This window comes from Aulonocara stuartgranti (assembly GCF_965226115.1).
Source record: "Aulonocara stuartgranti genome assembly, chromosome: 11".
Taxonomy (NCBI): Eukaryota; Metazoa; Chordata; class Actinopteri; order Cichliformes; family Cichlidae; genus Aulonocara; species Aulonocara stuartgranti.
Genome location: NC_138947.1, coordinates 27,309,872 through 27,324,681, shown reverse-complemented (window position 1 = coordinate 27,324,681; position 14,810 = coordinate 27,309,872). Strand labels below are relative to the sequence as shown.

General features: G+C 38.1%; 2 protein-coding genes across 4 annotated transcripts; both read right to left on the bottom strand.

Moving 5' to 3' along the window:
* Positions 1–939: 939 nt before the first annotated feature.
* Positions 940–5,024, bottom strand: LOC309716888 (fucolectin-5-like). The gene is made up of 5 exons (XM_082550978.1): positions 4,768–5,024; positions 4,450–4,473; positions 3,454–3,736; positions 2,892–3,046; positions 940–1,719 (listed from the first exon to the last, which is right to left on the bottom strand). Exons 1-5 carry the CDS (start codon positions 4,799–4,801, stop codon positions 1,376–1,378), a joined length of 840 nt encoding a protein of 279 aa, XP_082407104.1. The 5' UTR covers positions 4,802–5,024; the 3' UTR covers positions 940–1,375.
* A 3,965-nt stretch (positions 5,025–8,989) lies between these two features.
* On the bottom strand, positions 8,990–11,873 carry LOC309717612 (fucolectin-5-like). Of its 3 annotated transcripts, none has more exons than XR_014279758.1 (5): positions 11,664–11,867; positions 11,346–11,369; positions 10,357–10,639; positions 9,801–9,949; positions 8,990–9,623 (listed from the first exon to the last, which is right to left on the bottom strand). XR_014279758.1 is itself a non-coding variant. In XM_082552296.1 (5 exons), the coding sequence occupies exons 1-5, from the start codon at positions 11,695–11,697 to the stop codon at positions 9,277–9,279; spliced, it is 849 nt and encodes a 282-aa protein (XP_082408422.1). In that variant the 5' UTR covers positions 11,698–11,873; the 3' UTR covers positions 8,990–9,276. The 3 variants fall into 3 exon arrangements, 2 of the variants coding, with proteins under 2 accessions (XP_082408422.1, XP_082408421.1); XM_082552296.1 differs by having other exon boundaries at positions 10,357–10,651; positions 11,664–11,873; XM_082552295.1 differs by having other exon boundaries at positions 10,357–10,663; positions 11,664–11,871.
* Positions 11,874–14,810: the final 2,937 nt, after the last annotated feature.

Genomic DNA, 14,810 nt, shown 5'->3' with positions numbered 1-14,810 from the left:
TAAGAGAGCACAGACTAAATTGAATGAGTGACAGTACCTGATAGTTTCCTTGTCTCACAGCCAGGTCACCTCTGAACTTGTAGACTTTCTGCTTCTCCAGAGAATCTTCAGTATCCAAAGCAGCACTGTGACAAAACCACTGCAGAGAGGAACAACTTTACTACACAGCACAAAGCTGTTAGAGGATGCTGCTCAGTCAGTCACTGCCAGAGAAGTACATATCTCCACAGATACTCAGCTTCCTCTATGGTTAAACATCAACATAATAATAATAATAATGATAATTGTTGTTATTATTATTATAATTATAATATTTATTATTCCCCAAAGGTTGATTCTGTTCATCTGGACGTAGCGTTTCATCACTCATCCAAGAGACTTCTTCAGTATCAGCTGCAGGTTTCCCCAATCTTATAAACAGTACATTTGCATAATGACTGAAACCAGCCCACTGAAGGAACAATGGGCTGGGAGGTCAGTTACTTCATCATGATTATGCAAATTCTCATGACCATAAACTTACATCTGTAAGCCTTTTTAAAAAGAAATTTCTCTCCATATAAAAACTATGAAGACATTTCAACTACTATCCGAAGCCTTTTACGGAGCCATTATTATGATTATGATTATTATTATTATGTGTTGTCTTGCTGTGCACAAGACATATGTAGAATTATACAGTGTGTTTAAAGGAGACGATCTGAAACACAGATGGAGTCATTGAATAACCTTGATAGAAACATCACACCACACTGGTGGCTGCCTGAGCTTCCCCTCGAGCTTCCTCTTAGGAGATGCAGCTGTGGCATATCTCAAAAATCAAACATCACCTCATTCTTGAGTTACAGTGTTCACTAAGTTAAGTGTCCACACCACAAATCCACCAGGTAATGACATAGTGAGGCGTGAAAACTAAACTGACAAACATTTGTACTCCATTTACAGTTTTATTTTTAAAGCAGGTTCACACATGACAGACACGAGGAAATCATGTTTTAATGAAAGAATATATAAGTTCAAAATAATATATGTTTTATAATCTAAAGATTTGTGAGAAATACCTAGACTCTGAACATTTTAGTTTCACATAGCTATCATATCAAAGTAAATTCAACAGGAGTTTGTACTGAATGTAAGTTCAGACACACAAAGGTGGCAATGACAACAGTTAAGTAGGCTGTAGAAGGTTGTTAAAAATAAACAATGACATGTTTATAATACGAAAGTTCTGCTTAATTTCACCACTGTTTATCTTCCTGCTACACTGAGCCTGAACCCATCACCTTTGATTTATTAGAGGAAAGTTTGCTGCAACCCAACAAGCCACTACTGACACCTGTCTAACTGAATAAACAAAACCAACCCATGGATCTTCTTACACTGCACAGATGAAATTATATTTATCATAAATAGACTTCTTGTACCACAAATGGTTCCCACTTGTATTCATAGCACCACTTATGCTACAGTCTGCTGTTCTTGTCTTGTCAGCCCACTGATCAAAACCTACACAATGATCATCAGCCCAGAACCAGAGGTCCAGGGTGCAGCTGTAGTGAAGACCCAGCCAGACAAAGGGAGTGTCAGCCTTCTGAGCCTCCAACTCAACCCAGACCTGGGTCTTGTTATCAAGGATGGAAACCAGATCCATGTGTTCCTCTCTGCAGTGGTACAGGGCGTCTGCCCATGTCTTGTTCTCTTTAATCAGTTTAAAGGGCTCTAAAAGGAAAAACATCAAGAAAATGAAACTTAGAAGCATCAAAACCAAACAGTGTTTCTGAGTGTCTAACATGCTGCGTTAATCTAAGCACATAATTCTTCTTACTTATTCTCGCTTATTCTTTAACCCTCAAAGAGTTTCTCAGTCTTGTTCTCTAAAACCTAAAGAATTATGCGCTTGATCAACTGGTCCCGTAATGGAATTGATACCCTGCTGGGCTTGGGAGAGCCCGATTGTCCTGCGGAGACGTTTGCTGCAGGATACTCGATGGTCGGTTGCGTCGTGTGCCTGGCGACACTCTCGATGGAGGACATTGAATGACATCTACCAATTCGGAACCACGATAACAGAGTTCTGGCTGATTGGACCTGGCTTATCGAAGTAAAAGAAGCGGCTACAGCTGTTCAAAATCCCATAAGGCTGCCCGACATGATAGACAATGGGCAAGGCTGTGAGTACTCAGATTGTGTTTTGAACGCAAAATGGATAACATCTTGGAGAAGAACAACAGGAATTGAGAGGATTGGTGCCAGCTGAAGGCCTGCCAAGGTTGAAGCTGACTGGAACAACAAAAATTCTTCCATGATAACAGGATTGTTGTCAAAACTCTTTGTCCCTCCTTCAAGGCCATCCGCGTTGATCGAAGATTGTTGACTTTTGCTTAACCGGGTGAAGGAACACTTTCTCTCGGCTGAACACAGAAAACGCACACACACACACACACACACACACACACGCATGTACACTGACACAGACCTGCACTCACCCCCCACCCCCTCCAAATGCCTTTGAAGCTTATGTCTTCTATGTTGTGAGATGTGATCACTCATGTGCTGAGGTGTTTTTTTCTGTTCTCAAACTGATCTCGCTGTTGGAGCTCAGCCTGGGGGGAGTTCTTTTTTCTCCTCATCTTTCCTCATGTTGTGCATTTTCCATTGTTATATCTCTCTGACCTGACTTCCCCATGTGATGCTGTGTAATGTGTGTATGGTCGGGAGGGTAAGATGGCGCTGGCAAAGGTCGGCAGCCTTAACCCAATTTCCCTCGGGATGAATAAAGTATTATCAATCAATCAATCAATCAATCAAGCAATCAAGCAATTAATTTACACATTTATATCGACTCTACTGACTGACCAGTTAACTTAGTGGGTAAGAATGTTTTATTGTACCTTTTTTTATGCCTTTCATCGTCACCTCACACAGAATTAAAGGCCAAGATGTGTTTTTGTACACAGTTACAGTTACATAACGCCCCCACTTTGGTCCATTTTCACAGTTAAATGTTTTATTTTCTCCTTTGGTATTTGTGTTGATTGTTGCACACCTGTAAACAAAGACAAAAGGTTGGACAGATGTACAGAAAGAGTTTCTGGCTCTGTTTGATTAAATCATGCTGTAAACAGTGGAGACAGTCGAACAGCTGGATAATAAATGTGAGCTGCTGTCTGAGAACATTTTAGAAAGAAGGAAAACACCTACAAATAAACAACAAAGGAAAATGAGAATAAATAAAGATTTTTATATTCTTCACATATACTTGATTATTACTCCAAACCACATCACACCATATTAGACCTCCTATTTCATCTGATAGGACTGATACAGGTTTATCTCTGTTACTGTATTACTGGGTTTAAATGCACTTAAATATTCATAAAATTATCTAAAAACATTGGACATGCTGGAGCCTGACTGAGAACAGAATGATTCAAAGTAAGATGAAGGTATTACTCAGTGGTGTCAGCAGCATTTCTCTCAGATGAGTTCCCGATGAGGATGTGAGCGCCTCTTAGATCAGTATTTGATTGATTTATGTTGTAAATGCTGATGCAGGAAATTTCATATAGACCCAATAAGTCAACTGTCCACCAGGTGATGGTTTCATATAGAGTGGCAGAACATGTCAAATAATTTCCGTCCAAAGCTCTGTCAGCAGTGTAATAAACACCATGCTGATCTGTGTAGACTGAAGACTGAAATGCCACTTTGTCATCCAGTTTGATAGTTTCCCATCCTGATGGTGTAACAGAAAGTAAAGTAAAGTAAGAAAAAAGAAAAGAAACAATGTCAGTGGCAATAATACTTCAGACCAGGTCTTCTAGTGTTTTTTAGGAAAAATCTCCTTTTCACTCCTAAATAATGAATCTGAATTATGACTTCATGATCTGACTAAATCTTTTGTGGCAAACATATTTAACACACACACACACACACACACACACACACACACACACACACACACACACACACACACACACACACACACACACACACACACACACACAGGTTATTTCCAAGCAGCCTCACTACATTATAAATGTTGAATAGTTTTGCAGTTAGTGAATAAAAATTAATCAGAATTTATGAAATGAATAATTTGACTCTCAAAACATATCAAAGACTGCACGTTTATCAAAGCACTTATTTCTAAATCACGTTGATCACATATCATAGAACATAATTCAATATAAATTTACATTTATAACATATATTTATACAGATGTTTGTAAAATGACTTCAGTCCAACAGAAAATCCCCACATGAAACATTCCCACAGATATGACGTCTACTGTGATGCAATACATAAATAAATGAATTGAAAAATAAAATATAAAAATAATTAAAAAGGCATAAAATTAAATACTTTACAAATAAGTATAGTCAGAACAGAAGTACCATCATACTTTTGATATAACCTGAAGAAACTGATTAGAAATGCACTCTTACCTGGATCCTTTTGAGTTGATCTTCCTGTGAAGTTTCAGAGAACGATGTAAGAATGAGTGAATTACTGCCAGCTCTGATATTGTTGTTTGGTAATACAGCAGAAAGCACAGAATGTAAACCATCCTTCAACACTCAGAAATGAAACTGGCTTTACTAAAGTCAAATCCTCTTTAAACTAAATGAAACGACTTTTGCTTTATCGAGCAGTTTGGATCAACTCACAGTAAAACTGAACTGTTATATTTGATCTTTTTCATTCTTTATAACGATCATTGAAACATCACTGTGCCAGGCAGGAACATCAAATGATCCACTTACCAATCAAAGTGATGAACAACAGACTCCACAGCATCTTTACTTTAGACTCTTTGCACAAATGTGTCCTCTAATAAGAGAAAGAAAAGACTTCTACCCTCACTCTGGAGTTTTCTGTAGACACACTGATGTTGATATGATCCCCTCTCTGAGTCAGAGCTGGATTTGTATTTCTGTCACTTCCCTCACAGCAGAAAACATGAAAATATTCATTTCTCCTGTTTACACTCAGAGTGAGGCTGTTATGTTCAGTAGGCAAAGCATTCCCAGTCTTTTACATCTGATTTGCAGATGAGAACATACCACGACTGTTATGATCACCATGTTCAACCTACATCCTGTGTGCATCCAAGTACATGCAAATACTTGATACTTAGCATAGCAGGAAATTTACTTCACCAGTGGAGGCTGTGTGAATAAAAGGTATTCAGTGACATTTCAACAGGTGGACATTTGGTCTACTTTAAAGAAAAAAACAGAGACATTATTAACAATCGGTCATTCATTAATAAGCTGCCGGGAAAAAACCTTCACAAGTCCATCATTGTGTCTACTTTCTGCTCTGCATCTGCATTTAGTCTGGATTTCATGTTTCATGCAGAAATTATTCATAGCAAAGTGCTTCACACACTGCTGAGTATTTGTAAATGTGTGCATGAGGGCAGGAATGCATGTTTGTGTCTGTGTGAGCCTGTTTCTCTAAGTCTATGTCAGGCTACCCCCAGGTGTGGGGGCCGATCTCTCCACACTCCATACCAGTGGTTGATGCCCTCGGGCATCGGTGCGTTGGTGGTTCTCGGTGTCCAGGGCTGGGCACTTAGGTATGTACTGGGTCACTCCCGGTGGCTGTTTGGCGGGGCCTGGCGCCCGTGGCTCGGTCGGGCCCCTACCAGAAGGCAGGGGGCCCTCATACCTTGGGTGGCTGGGCCTGGTACTCTGCCGCAGCTGGCTGCCAGCACAGCCTGCGGGCACGTCACTGCAGCCCCCTGTAGCTTCTGCACCTTTGCTGCAGGGTGAGTCCTATTCATCACCAATAACATGAATTCCATCATGTACAGTCTTGAAGTGCAGTTCTCACTTTGATTTGTGCACATTAAATACATTTGGTCATTGGAGCAGAGAAGCAGCTGGGATATTCAAAGTAAAGCAGCATCATGGTTTTTGCTGCAAAAGCACAGGAATCTACATATCAGGCTTAAGTCATGGCGTGTTTTATTATCACAGTGTGAAGTTCTTGTTTTTAAAAATATATACCGGTATATATATTGTAAGTCATTTTAATCAAGAGTTCCTTTTCATTGGTACTTGGTTTCAGACTCAGGTCTGTCACTGTGTTCATGTGTAAAAGAGGGTGAAAGAGTAGTGATAAAGCACACAGCTCAGTGAACATGGAGGTGTGTAGACCAAGGAGACAATATTCAACCTCATCTGGTAGTTCAATGCTTTGAGCAGTAGGTGGCGCTGCTGCATAAAATGAGGATCTGAGATTCAAACATGAAGCAGCTCCTGAGCTCAGAACTGCTTCTAAATCAATTTGTCATTTTTTGTCATTTGTCAAAAAATTTGTCATTCTAAAGAGCTCACTGAATTCGAGCATGCTACTGTAAAAGGATACCGCCACTGCAACAAGTCAGTTTGTGAAATTTCTTCCCACCTTGATACTGTTTGAATAATTTTCTTCTTTTCTTTTAGAATGAGATGCTCTGACTTTCATGGTGGCCATTGCATAAGAGCTGTCTTCTATTCCATTCATCTACACAGATTTATTTACATGGAAGAAAGTTTTCCATCTACTAATAAATCTGAACCACAGAAGTTTAATGCTGGACTTGCACTTTGCCATGGCAGAGGGCAGTAAAATAAGGAATGACTTTTATGAACCACTGTGGAGTAGGGAAATTATTTTACTGCTATTGTTAAATAATTGTCATCATTACCATTGCATTAATAATATAATCTGGAGTTTATATTGCATTCAGAGGTTGAACAGTGTGTGTGTCTTTCAGAAAGACTAAGTGGCAGGAAACAGGCTTGCAGAGAGTTTGCAGAAGTGAAAGTTATTTTGAGCAGCAGGCTAAGACGAGGCTTTAACAATGTAACAGATAGCTTTAAGAAGGCCTTAAGATGTTATGCATACAGTTATTATGTTAACCTTGTATTTCAGGTGCAGTTATAACTATTTTGTACACATTGCATATCTGTGCTTATTTGAGTTGATGTTCAGGTTCTTTAAAGGTTTGAAGCTTCACTGGCGCGACTGTTCAGGTGATACATGTTGAGGGAAAACTAGAACATAGAAGGAATTGCAATACATGCTTACAAAACATTTATATTAAGGTTTTAGTAGAGGTTCTTGATTAAAACATTTATTTAGTAGAGGACATATAAATAGTCTCAGTTAGGTTGTAACACATAAGGATGAGCCTCTGTTCTGGTAAAAGGTCAGAAGTGCAACAGGTGAATTGAGAAAGAGCATTTGAGGACGAGACACAGACAGTTAGTAGGTGAAGAGGTGACACAGAGAGCATGTGAGGTCGTGACACACACACACACACTCAGTTAGAGAGAATCATTTATAGGGGAAAGTTTAATTATGTTTTGCTGGGGTTGCAAAAAGCAGTTTGTCGCAGAACTGCTGCTGAGGTGTCAAGATGACAAGCGAGCATCCGGCAGTGACAGGATGTACCTGTTAGGGAGATAGAAGACAATGTTTTTTGAACTGTGTTAAAAGTCATTGTGGTTTTGATTTGATCTATGTATAAAATGTATCTGTGACGTTAAAGGGGCGTCAGTAAATTTAAGCCCTGACGGTATAAAATATCTGTTCATGCTTTGATTAAGTCGAAGACCACTTGCTGTCTGCGTACAGAGTGTTCTTCCCACACATGTGTATTCATTAAAATCAATCGTTTGACCAAGAGCTTCTGGACCATGGGTGGTTTGTACTCTCCTTCCTCAATATTTGAACCTTAACACCACATAGCAGGAAGGTGCAAGATGCTAACGTGCAGGGCATACATGGAACATGATAACCAAATGGCTGGCATAGTTCAGAGGCCGGGCCTGGAAGTCCCAAAGTCAATATGGGAGACACCGCCAAGGGTGGTCGAGAATGACCGGACTAAGATCCTGTGGGACTTCCAGATACAGACGGACAAACTGGTGATAGCAAACCATCAGACATACTAGTGATGGACAAGCCACTATACCGAGTAATAGCAGCATCAGGAATAACGAATACCAGAAGCTGGAAAAACAACAAGGGCTGAGAGAGGAGGTTAAGAAGATGTGAATGGTGAAGGCAACAGTGGTCCATGTAGTAATCAGAGCACTCGGGGCAGTGACCCCTAAACTGGGCAGGTGGCTCCAGAAGATCCCAGGAATGACATCTGAGATCTGTGTCCAGAAGAGTGCAGCTCTACGAAGAGCAAAGATACTTTACAGGATCCTGGTAAACATTTGTAATAACGGATGTGTGTGACTCTGAGTGAGGCACAGGATTGCTAGATCAAGGCTAGCGACCTTAAAATGGAGATTCCAGAAACTTTCTTTACCGCGATGATCAAGCATCAACACTTAAAATGGAGAGCACTTCAGTCAATGTGATATTGATGTAGTTATTTTTATTCTCAGATGTTAACTGTTGGAAAATCCTGCACAAAAACACATTTTGTCTTTTAAAAGATATCAGGAACTTAAGGCCTTTTTTAATTATATCAACGTAACATCAGTTCAAAGTACAGTCATGGGTGTGGAACCTTTTCTCAGTGTCTTTGGCTTTAATGAAGGCTATATTATTAAAACACTGTAAGTGCCGTAATTTCACTGCTCATACAGATTCATTCAGAATAATTATCACTGGTTCAAATTCATGGATTGAATAAAAGGGTCATCAGGTGGTGGTCGTTACTGAACTGTCTCCATTTGAAAACATTAAAAAGACACTTTTGTGCAAATGACCATTTTAACTGAAACAAGCATTTTACAGTGTAAAAATCATATATGGAGTTATTTAGTGAATTTAAAGGAGACAATCTGAAACACAAACACAGTCACTGAATGTCTGTAAACTTGACAAACATCCCAACAAAAATAAACTGAATTGACAAACATTTGTTTTCCAGTTTATGTTTTATTTGTTCAGCAGGTTTAAACATGACAGACGCGAGTAAAACAATTCAAAGGCCAACAATCCATTTACAACTAAAGGAAATAATATATATATATATGTCAATTTAAAATTATAGAAAACACTAAATGCTTAAGTTTTTTAAGTGTCATATAATCATCATATCAGTGTATCATGAAATACAATCAAAAGTAATTTATAATAATAACATGTTTCTGAGTGTTAATAGAAAAGTTCTTCTTAATTTCTCCACTGTTTATCTTCCTGCTACACTGAGCCTGAACCCATCACCTTTGATTTATTAGAGGAAAGTTTGCTAGAACCCAACAAGCCACTACTGACACCTGTCTAACTGAATAAACAAAACCAACCCATGGATCTTCTTACACTGCACAGATGAAATTATATTTATCATAAACAGACTTCTTGTACCACAAATGGTTCCCACTTGTATTCATGGCAGCGTTCATGCCACAGACTGCTGTTCTTGTGTCATCTGGAGCCCACTGATCAAAAAATACACACTGATCGTTGACCCAGATCCAGAAGTCGAAGCCACAGATGTATTGAAGACCCAGCCAGACAAAGGGAGTGTCAGCCTTCTGAGCCTCCAACCCAACCCAGACCTGGGTCTCGTTATCAAGGATGGAAACCAGATCCATGTGTTCCTCTCTGCAGTGGTACCGGGCGTCTGCCCATGTCTTGTTCTCTTTAATCAGTTTAAAGGGCTCTAAAAGGAAAAACATCAAAAACATGAAACTTAGAAGCATCAAACCAAACAGTGTTTCTGAGTGTCTAACATGCTGCGTTGATTCAAGCACATAATTCTTACTGTCAACATTTACACATTTATATTGACTCTACTGACTGACCAGTTAACTTAGTGGGTAAGAATGTTTTATTGTACCTTTTTTTCTGCCTTTCATCGTCACCTCACACAGAATTAAAAACCCAGATGTGTTTTTGTACACAGTTACATAACGCCCCCACTTTGGTCCATTTTCACAGTTAAATGTTTTATTTTCTCCACTAGTAGTTGTGCTTATTGTTGCACACCTGTAAACAAAGACAAAAGGTTGGACAGATGTACAGAAAGAGTTTCTGGCTCTGTTTGATTAAATCATGCTGTAAACAGTGGAGACAGTCGAACAGCTGGATAATAAATGTGAGCTGCTGTCTGAGAACATTTTAGAAAGAAGGAAAACACCTACAAATAAACAACAAAGGAAAATGAGAATAAATAAAGATTTTTATATTCTTCACATATACTTGATTATTACTCCAAACCACATCACACCATATTAGACCTCCTATTTCATCTGATAGGACTGATACAGGTTTATCTCTGTTACTGTATTACTGGATTTAAATGCATTTAAATGTTCATAAAATTATCTAAAAACATTGGACATGCTGGAGCCTGACTGAGAACAGAATGATTCAAAGTAAGATGAAGGTATTACTCAGTGGTGTCAGCAGCATTTCTCTCAGATGAGTTCCCGATGAGGATGTGCGCGTCTCTTAGATCAACTTTGAAATGATCCATGTTGTAAATGCTGATGCAGGAAATTTCATATAGACCAAATAAGTCAACTGTCCACCAGCTGATGGTTTCATATTCAGTGAAGGAACCTGTCAAATAATTTCCATCCAAAGCTCTGTCAGCAGAGTAGTTGACACCATAATAATCTGTGTAGACTGAAGACTGAAATGCCACTTTGTCATCCAGTTTGATAGTTTCCCATCCTGGACTAAATCCTGATGATGTAACTGAAAGTGAAGTTGGAAATAAAAAAACAAACAATGTCAGTGGCAATAATACTTCAGACCAGGAGTTCTAGTGTTTCTTTATCAAAATCTCCTTTTCACTCCTAAATAATGAATCTGAATTATGACTTCATGATCTGACTAAATCTTTTGTGGCAAACATATTTAGCGTGCACACACACACACACACACACACACACACACACACACTCTCTCTCTCTCTCTCTCTCTCTCTCTCTCTCTCTCTCTCACGCAGTTGGTGAAAAAGAAATCATCAAAATTAATGATATGAATAATTGGACTCTCAAAACATCCTGAAGGATGACCCTGTAATATATTACACTCCCACCCACACATCAAAGACTGCATGTTTATCAAAGCATTTATTTCTAAATCACAGTGATAACGTATCATAGAACATAATTCAATATGAATTTACATTTATATCATACATTTATACAGATATTTGTAATATTGCTTCAGTCCCAAAAAAAAAATCCCCACATGGAACATGTTCCCACAGATATGGCGTCTACTGTGATGCACAAATAAAGGGAGAAAAAAATATATAAAAATAATTAAAAAGGCATAAAATTAAATACTTTACAAATAAGTATATTCAGAACAGAAGCACCATCATACTTTTGATATAACCGGAAGAAACTGATTAGAAATGCACTCTTACCTGGATCCTTTTGAGTTGATCTTCCTGTGAAGTTTCAGAGAACGATGTAAGAATGAGTGAATTACTGCCAGCTCTGATATTGTTGTTTGGTAATACAGCAGAAAGCACAGAATGTAAACCATCCTTCAACACTCAGAAATGAAACTGGCTTTACTAAAGTCAAATCCTCTTTAAACTAAATGAAACGACTTTTGCTTTATCGAGCAGTTTGGATCAACTCACAGTAAAACTGAACTGTTATATTTGATCTTTTTCATTCTTTATAACGATCATTGAAACATCACTGTGCCAGGCAGGAACATCAAATGATCCACTTACCAATCAAAGTGATGAACAACAGACTCCACAGCATCTTTACTTTAGACTCTTTGCACAAATGTGTCCTCTAATAAGAGAAAGAAAAGACTTCTACCCTCACTCTGGAGTTTTCTGTAGACACACTGATGTTGATATGATCCCCTCTCTGAGTCAGAGCTGGATTTGTATTTCTGTCACTTCCCTCATAGATGCCAACATGAAAATATAAATTTCTCCTGTTAACACTCAGAGTGAGGCTGTTAGGCAAAGCATTCCCAGTCTTTTACATCTGATTTGCATCTCTGGACTTATCATGATTCTTATGATCACCCTGTTTAACCTACATTGTGCATGCATCCAAGCAGCAGCACATGCAAATACTTTAGCATACCAGGAAATTAACTTTACCAGTCGAGGCTGACTAAATAAAAAGATATTCAGAAATATTTGGTGTGCTTGAAAGAAAAAAAGGAGGCTTGTGATTCATATTCAAATTCAGTTTTATTTAAATTCCTGAAAGTGACGTACATTCAGTGACATCTATGTGCATCTTGTAGAGATTTTCTCACCTCTCACTGCTGCCAGGAGGAAAGCTTTCTAAGTACAGAAAGTTACATTTATTTTGAAACTAGGTGGGTAAATAATGCAGCTGAGTAGGAGGTGAAGCACAAGTACATTGCTAAATAAGGAATGACTGGACTGACAGCCGTCATTGTAATGAGCTTGCTAGCATTATATTAGCATGTTGCCTTCAACAGGTGGTTAAGTAATTTCCGCCATGCACACTTGATATAACAGTAATAACAATCTCGTCACGATGAATCACTATCTTACATATCACTTAAAAAAATCTGGATTCCAAATTTGAGTTTTTGATCACTTTACTTATTGCTCAGTTTAAATTGGATTTTTAAAAAGATTTTGTTATAGGAGTTTTTTGTTTGAACCCTTTGGTATTTCCATGTGGAATTTTACTCTGTTAAATTAAAATCCATCATCTCATATTTTATGACGTTTACTAGAATAGATTTATTCATCAAATTCTGAATTTTGGGTAACCGTAGCTGAACTGAGCACAACCTCTAGAGTGTGGAGAACTACTCTGAGCAAATATAGAGTGAAATCCAGAGCAGAGACCGAGGAGAGCTGAGGAGGTGAAGCACTGTGGACTGTGGTGGAGCAGTGTGCAAGCAGGGGCTGCAGGTTATTGATCAGAGGCAGATGCAGATAAGATGATAAACTCTGTTCTACTTTTACAATCATTTTAAAAATGTGTTCTTATTCTTTTGTTGTCAGCTATGAGGTCAATTTTAAGACAATCAGCTGTTCATCTTGTTTTACAGTGAGTGCTCTGTGTTATACTGCCTATTAGCTCAGTTATTGCCACTCCTTATTCAAAATAAATTTTTAACATTTTTAATGCTCCTTTCTTGTTATTTAGTCGCGACACAGGACCGAAGGATTCACTCTTCAGCTTTATCGATAGCAGTGCAACTGTCACTTCTCTGAAGCTGTCTCTTTCCCTCTGCTCCATCTCACTTCAAGACATAAATTTCCATTCATCAGTCCAGTTCAGCACACCTGCTCTTCCCCGCTTCCACGCTGCCCTGTGAGCTCACGGCGTCACCCCTCCTCTGCAGCAGGCCAAAGACCACACGTCTGCCACATTAGTAACTGTGTTACTGTGTTGTTCTAACTTTCCAATTTGTAAAGAAATTTGTAAATCTAATAATTTGTAAATCTAATAAACTTTTTTTGACACAAATCGGAATAATAATGAGAAAATATGGATAAAATTAGCAACTTCTTTAAGAAATTATGTCTTTGCTATTGCTGCTTTTTTTAAGCCTTTTTTTCTTTTTTATCATTCATCAATGGATTAATAGTTTCAGAAATATTTATTTGTAATTCCTCTTTTTTATTGTCAGTTAAATAATGATATAAAGAATTACTGTTTTAATGTCTAAATAAAAAGAAAGACTCTTCAGCCCCTTCATAATCTTTTACAAACTTCTGGTCACATTCAGCAGCAGACAAGTAGAATAAAGGAGGCAGTTATGTCATTTCCCATTATTACACAGAGCTTCATTTATGGATATTTATCGTTTGATTTCTTTGCATGTATGAATTGGATTGGTTGTTCTCGACATCTGATGAGAATTTCGTGCCAATAGCACCTTTAGAAAAACAAATTGGGGATGTGTTCAGTTTTTATTTTATCTGCTGTATGTTTCTAATAATATTTCATCTGTTACTTCTTGCCATTATTCCCTTTTCTTGCTGCCTTTCAATGCCCTTGACACACAATTACCTCTATATTATTGTTTCACTCTTTTCTTTCTTCTCGTCTGTTCTGTTGTCTGATGTAATCCCACTACCCGCCTTATTCTTTCTGTTAGCTTCTGTTGTGTCACCTGAAATGATTGAAGGTAAAACAAGTCAGAAAAAGCTTGCATGCTTTAAAAGCAGAATTAATATCAAATTGTGATTTATCTGATTACAGCAAAAGATTAGCTTTTATTTGAAATATACCTGAAGAAAAGTGGATTTGTCCAGCACAATACAGAAAGACTAAACAGAAAAGGGAATTATAAACAGTTGTATCCCATCAACAGAGTGTCTTACCTCTCCAAAGCTGGATGCAGACCTCAGACTTCTGTCCTCCTGTAGATATGCTGCTGTTCCATTATCATGTCAGCTGCTTGATTTTAAACAGACTCACTGATCCTGCACGAGCAGGAACATAACTACAAATCCTCATCGTCCTATCAGAGTTGTTCATTTTGCACTGCAGCAGTGGTCACAGTGCCTGATTTAGTAAGAGCTTTCATAAATGTTTAACGCTCTACACTTTTCAAGGTCCTGGGTTAATTAAATTGTTATATCTCCACATGATGCTAACTATTTTACTGATATGTATAATTGGAACCAAAACAATCTTTGCTTTGTTAAGTTTAAAAGTACTTTAAGAAGTTTGTAGTGCAGTAAAATGACAGATGTTTACTATGATTACACAAACATTATGTAGGATATAATGCATTTAAATGCATTCTGGGGTCAGCCTCAGAGACAGGCAGAAGTGAGGTGTAAAAGTGAGGTCAAATGTTACATGATATTTGGATGCAAACTATGATGTGATATTTAGAATCCCCATATACCTTTATCATT

Excerpts from the sequence above, each read along its gene's own strand:
- LOC309716888 (XM_082550978.1), bottom strand. The coding sequence starts at position 4,801 with ATGCTGTGGAGTCTGTTGTTCATCACTTTGATTG. Across the intron at positions 3,737-4,449 it reads ATCAACTCAAAAGGATCCAG|GATGGGAAACTATCAAACTG; the intron begins GTAAGAGTGCAT and ends TTACACCATCAG. Across the intron at positions 3,047-3,453 it reads AATGCTGCTGACACCACTGA|GTGTGCAACAATCAACACAA; the intron begins GTAATACCTTCA and ends CTTTGTTTACAG.
- LOC309717612 (XM_082552295.1), bottom strand. The coding sequence starts at position 11,697 with ATGCTGTGGAGTCTGTTGTTCATCACTTTGATTG. Across the intron at positions 11,370-11,663 it reads GTTGTTCATCACTTTGATTG|GAAGATCAACTCAAAAGGAT; the intron begins GTAAGTGGATCA and ends GAAACTTCACAG. Across the intron at positions 10,664-11,345 it reads ATCAACTCAAAAGGATCCAG|TTACATCATCAGGATTTAGT; the intron begins GTAAGAGTGCAT and ends CTTCACTTTCAG.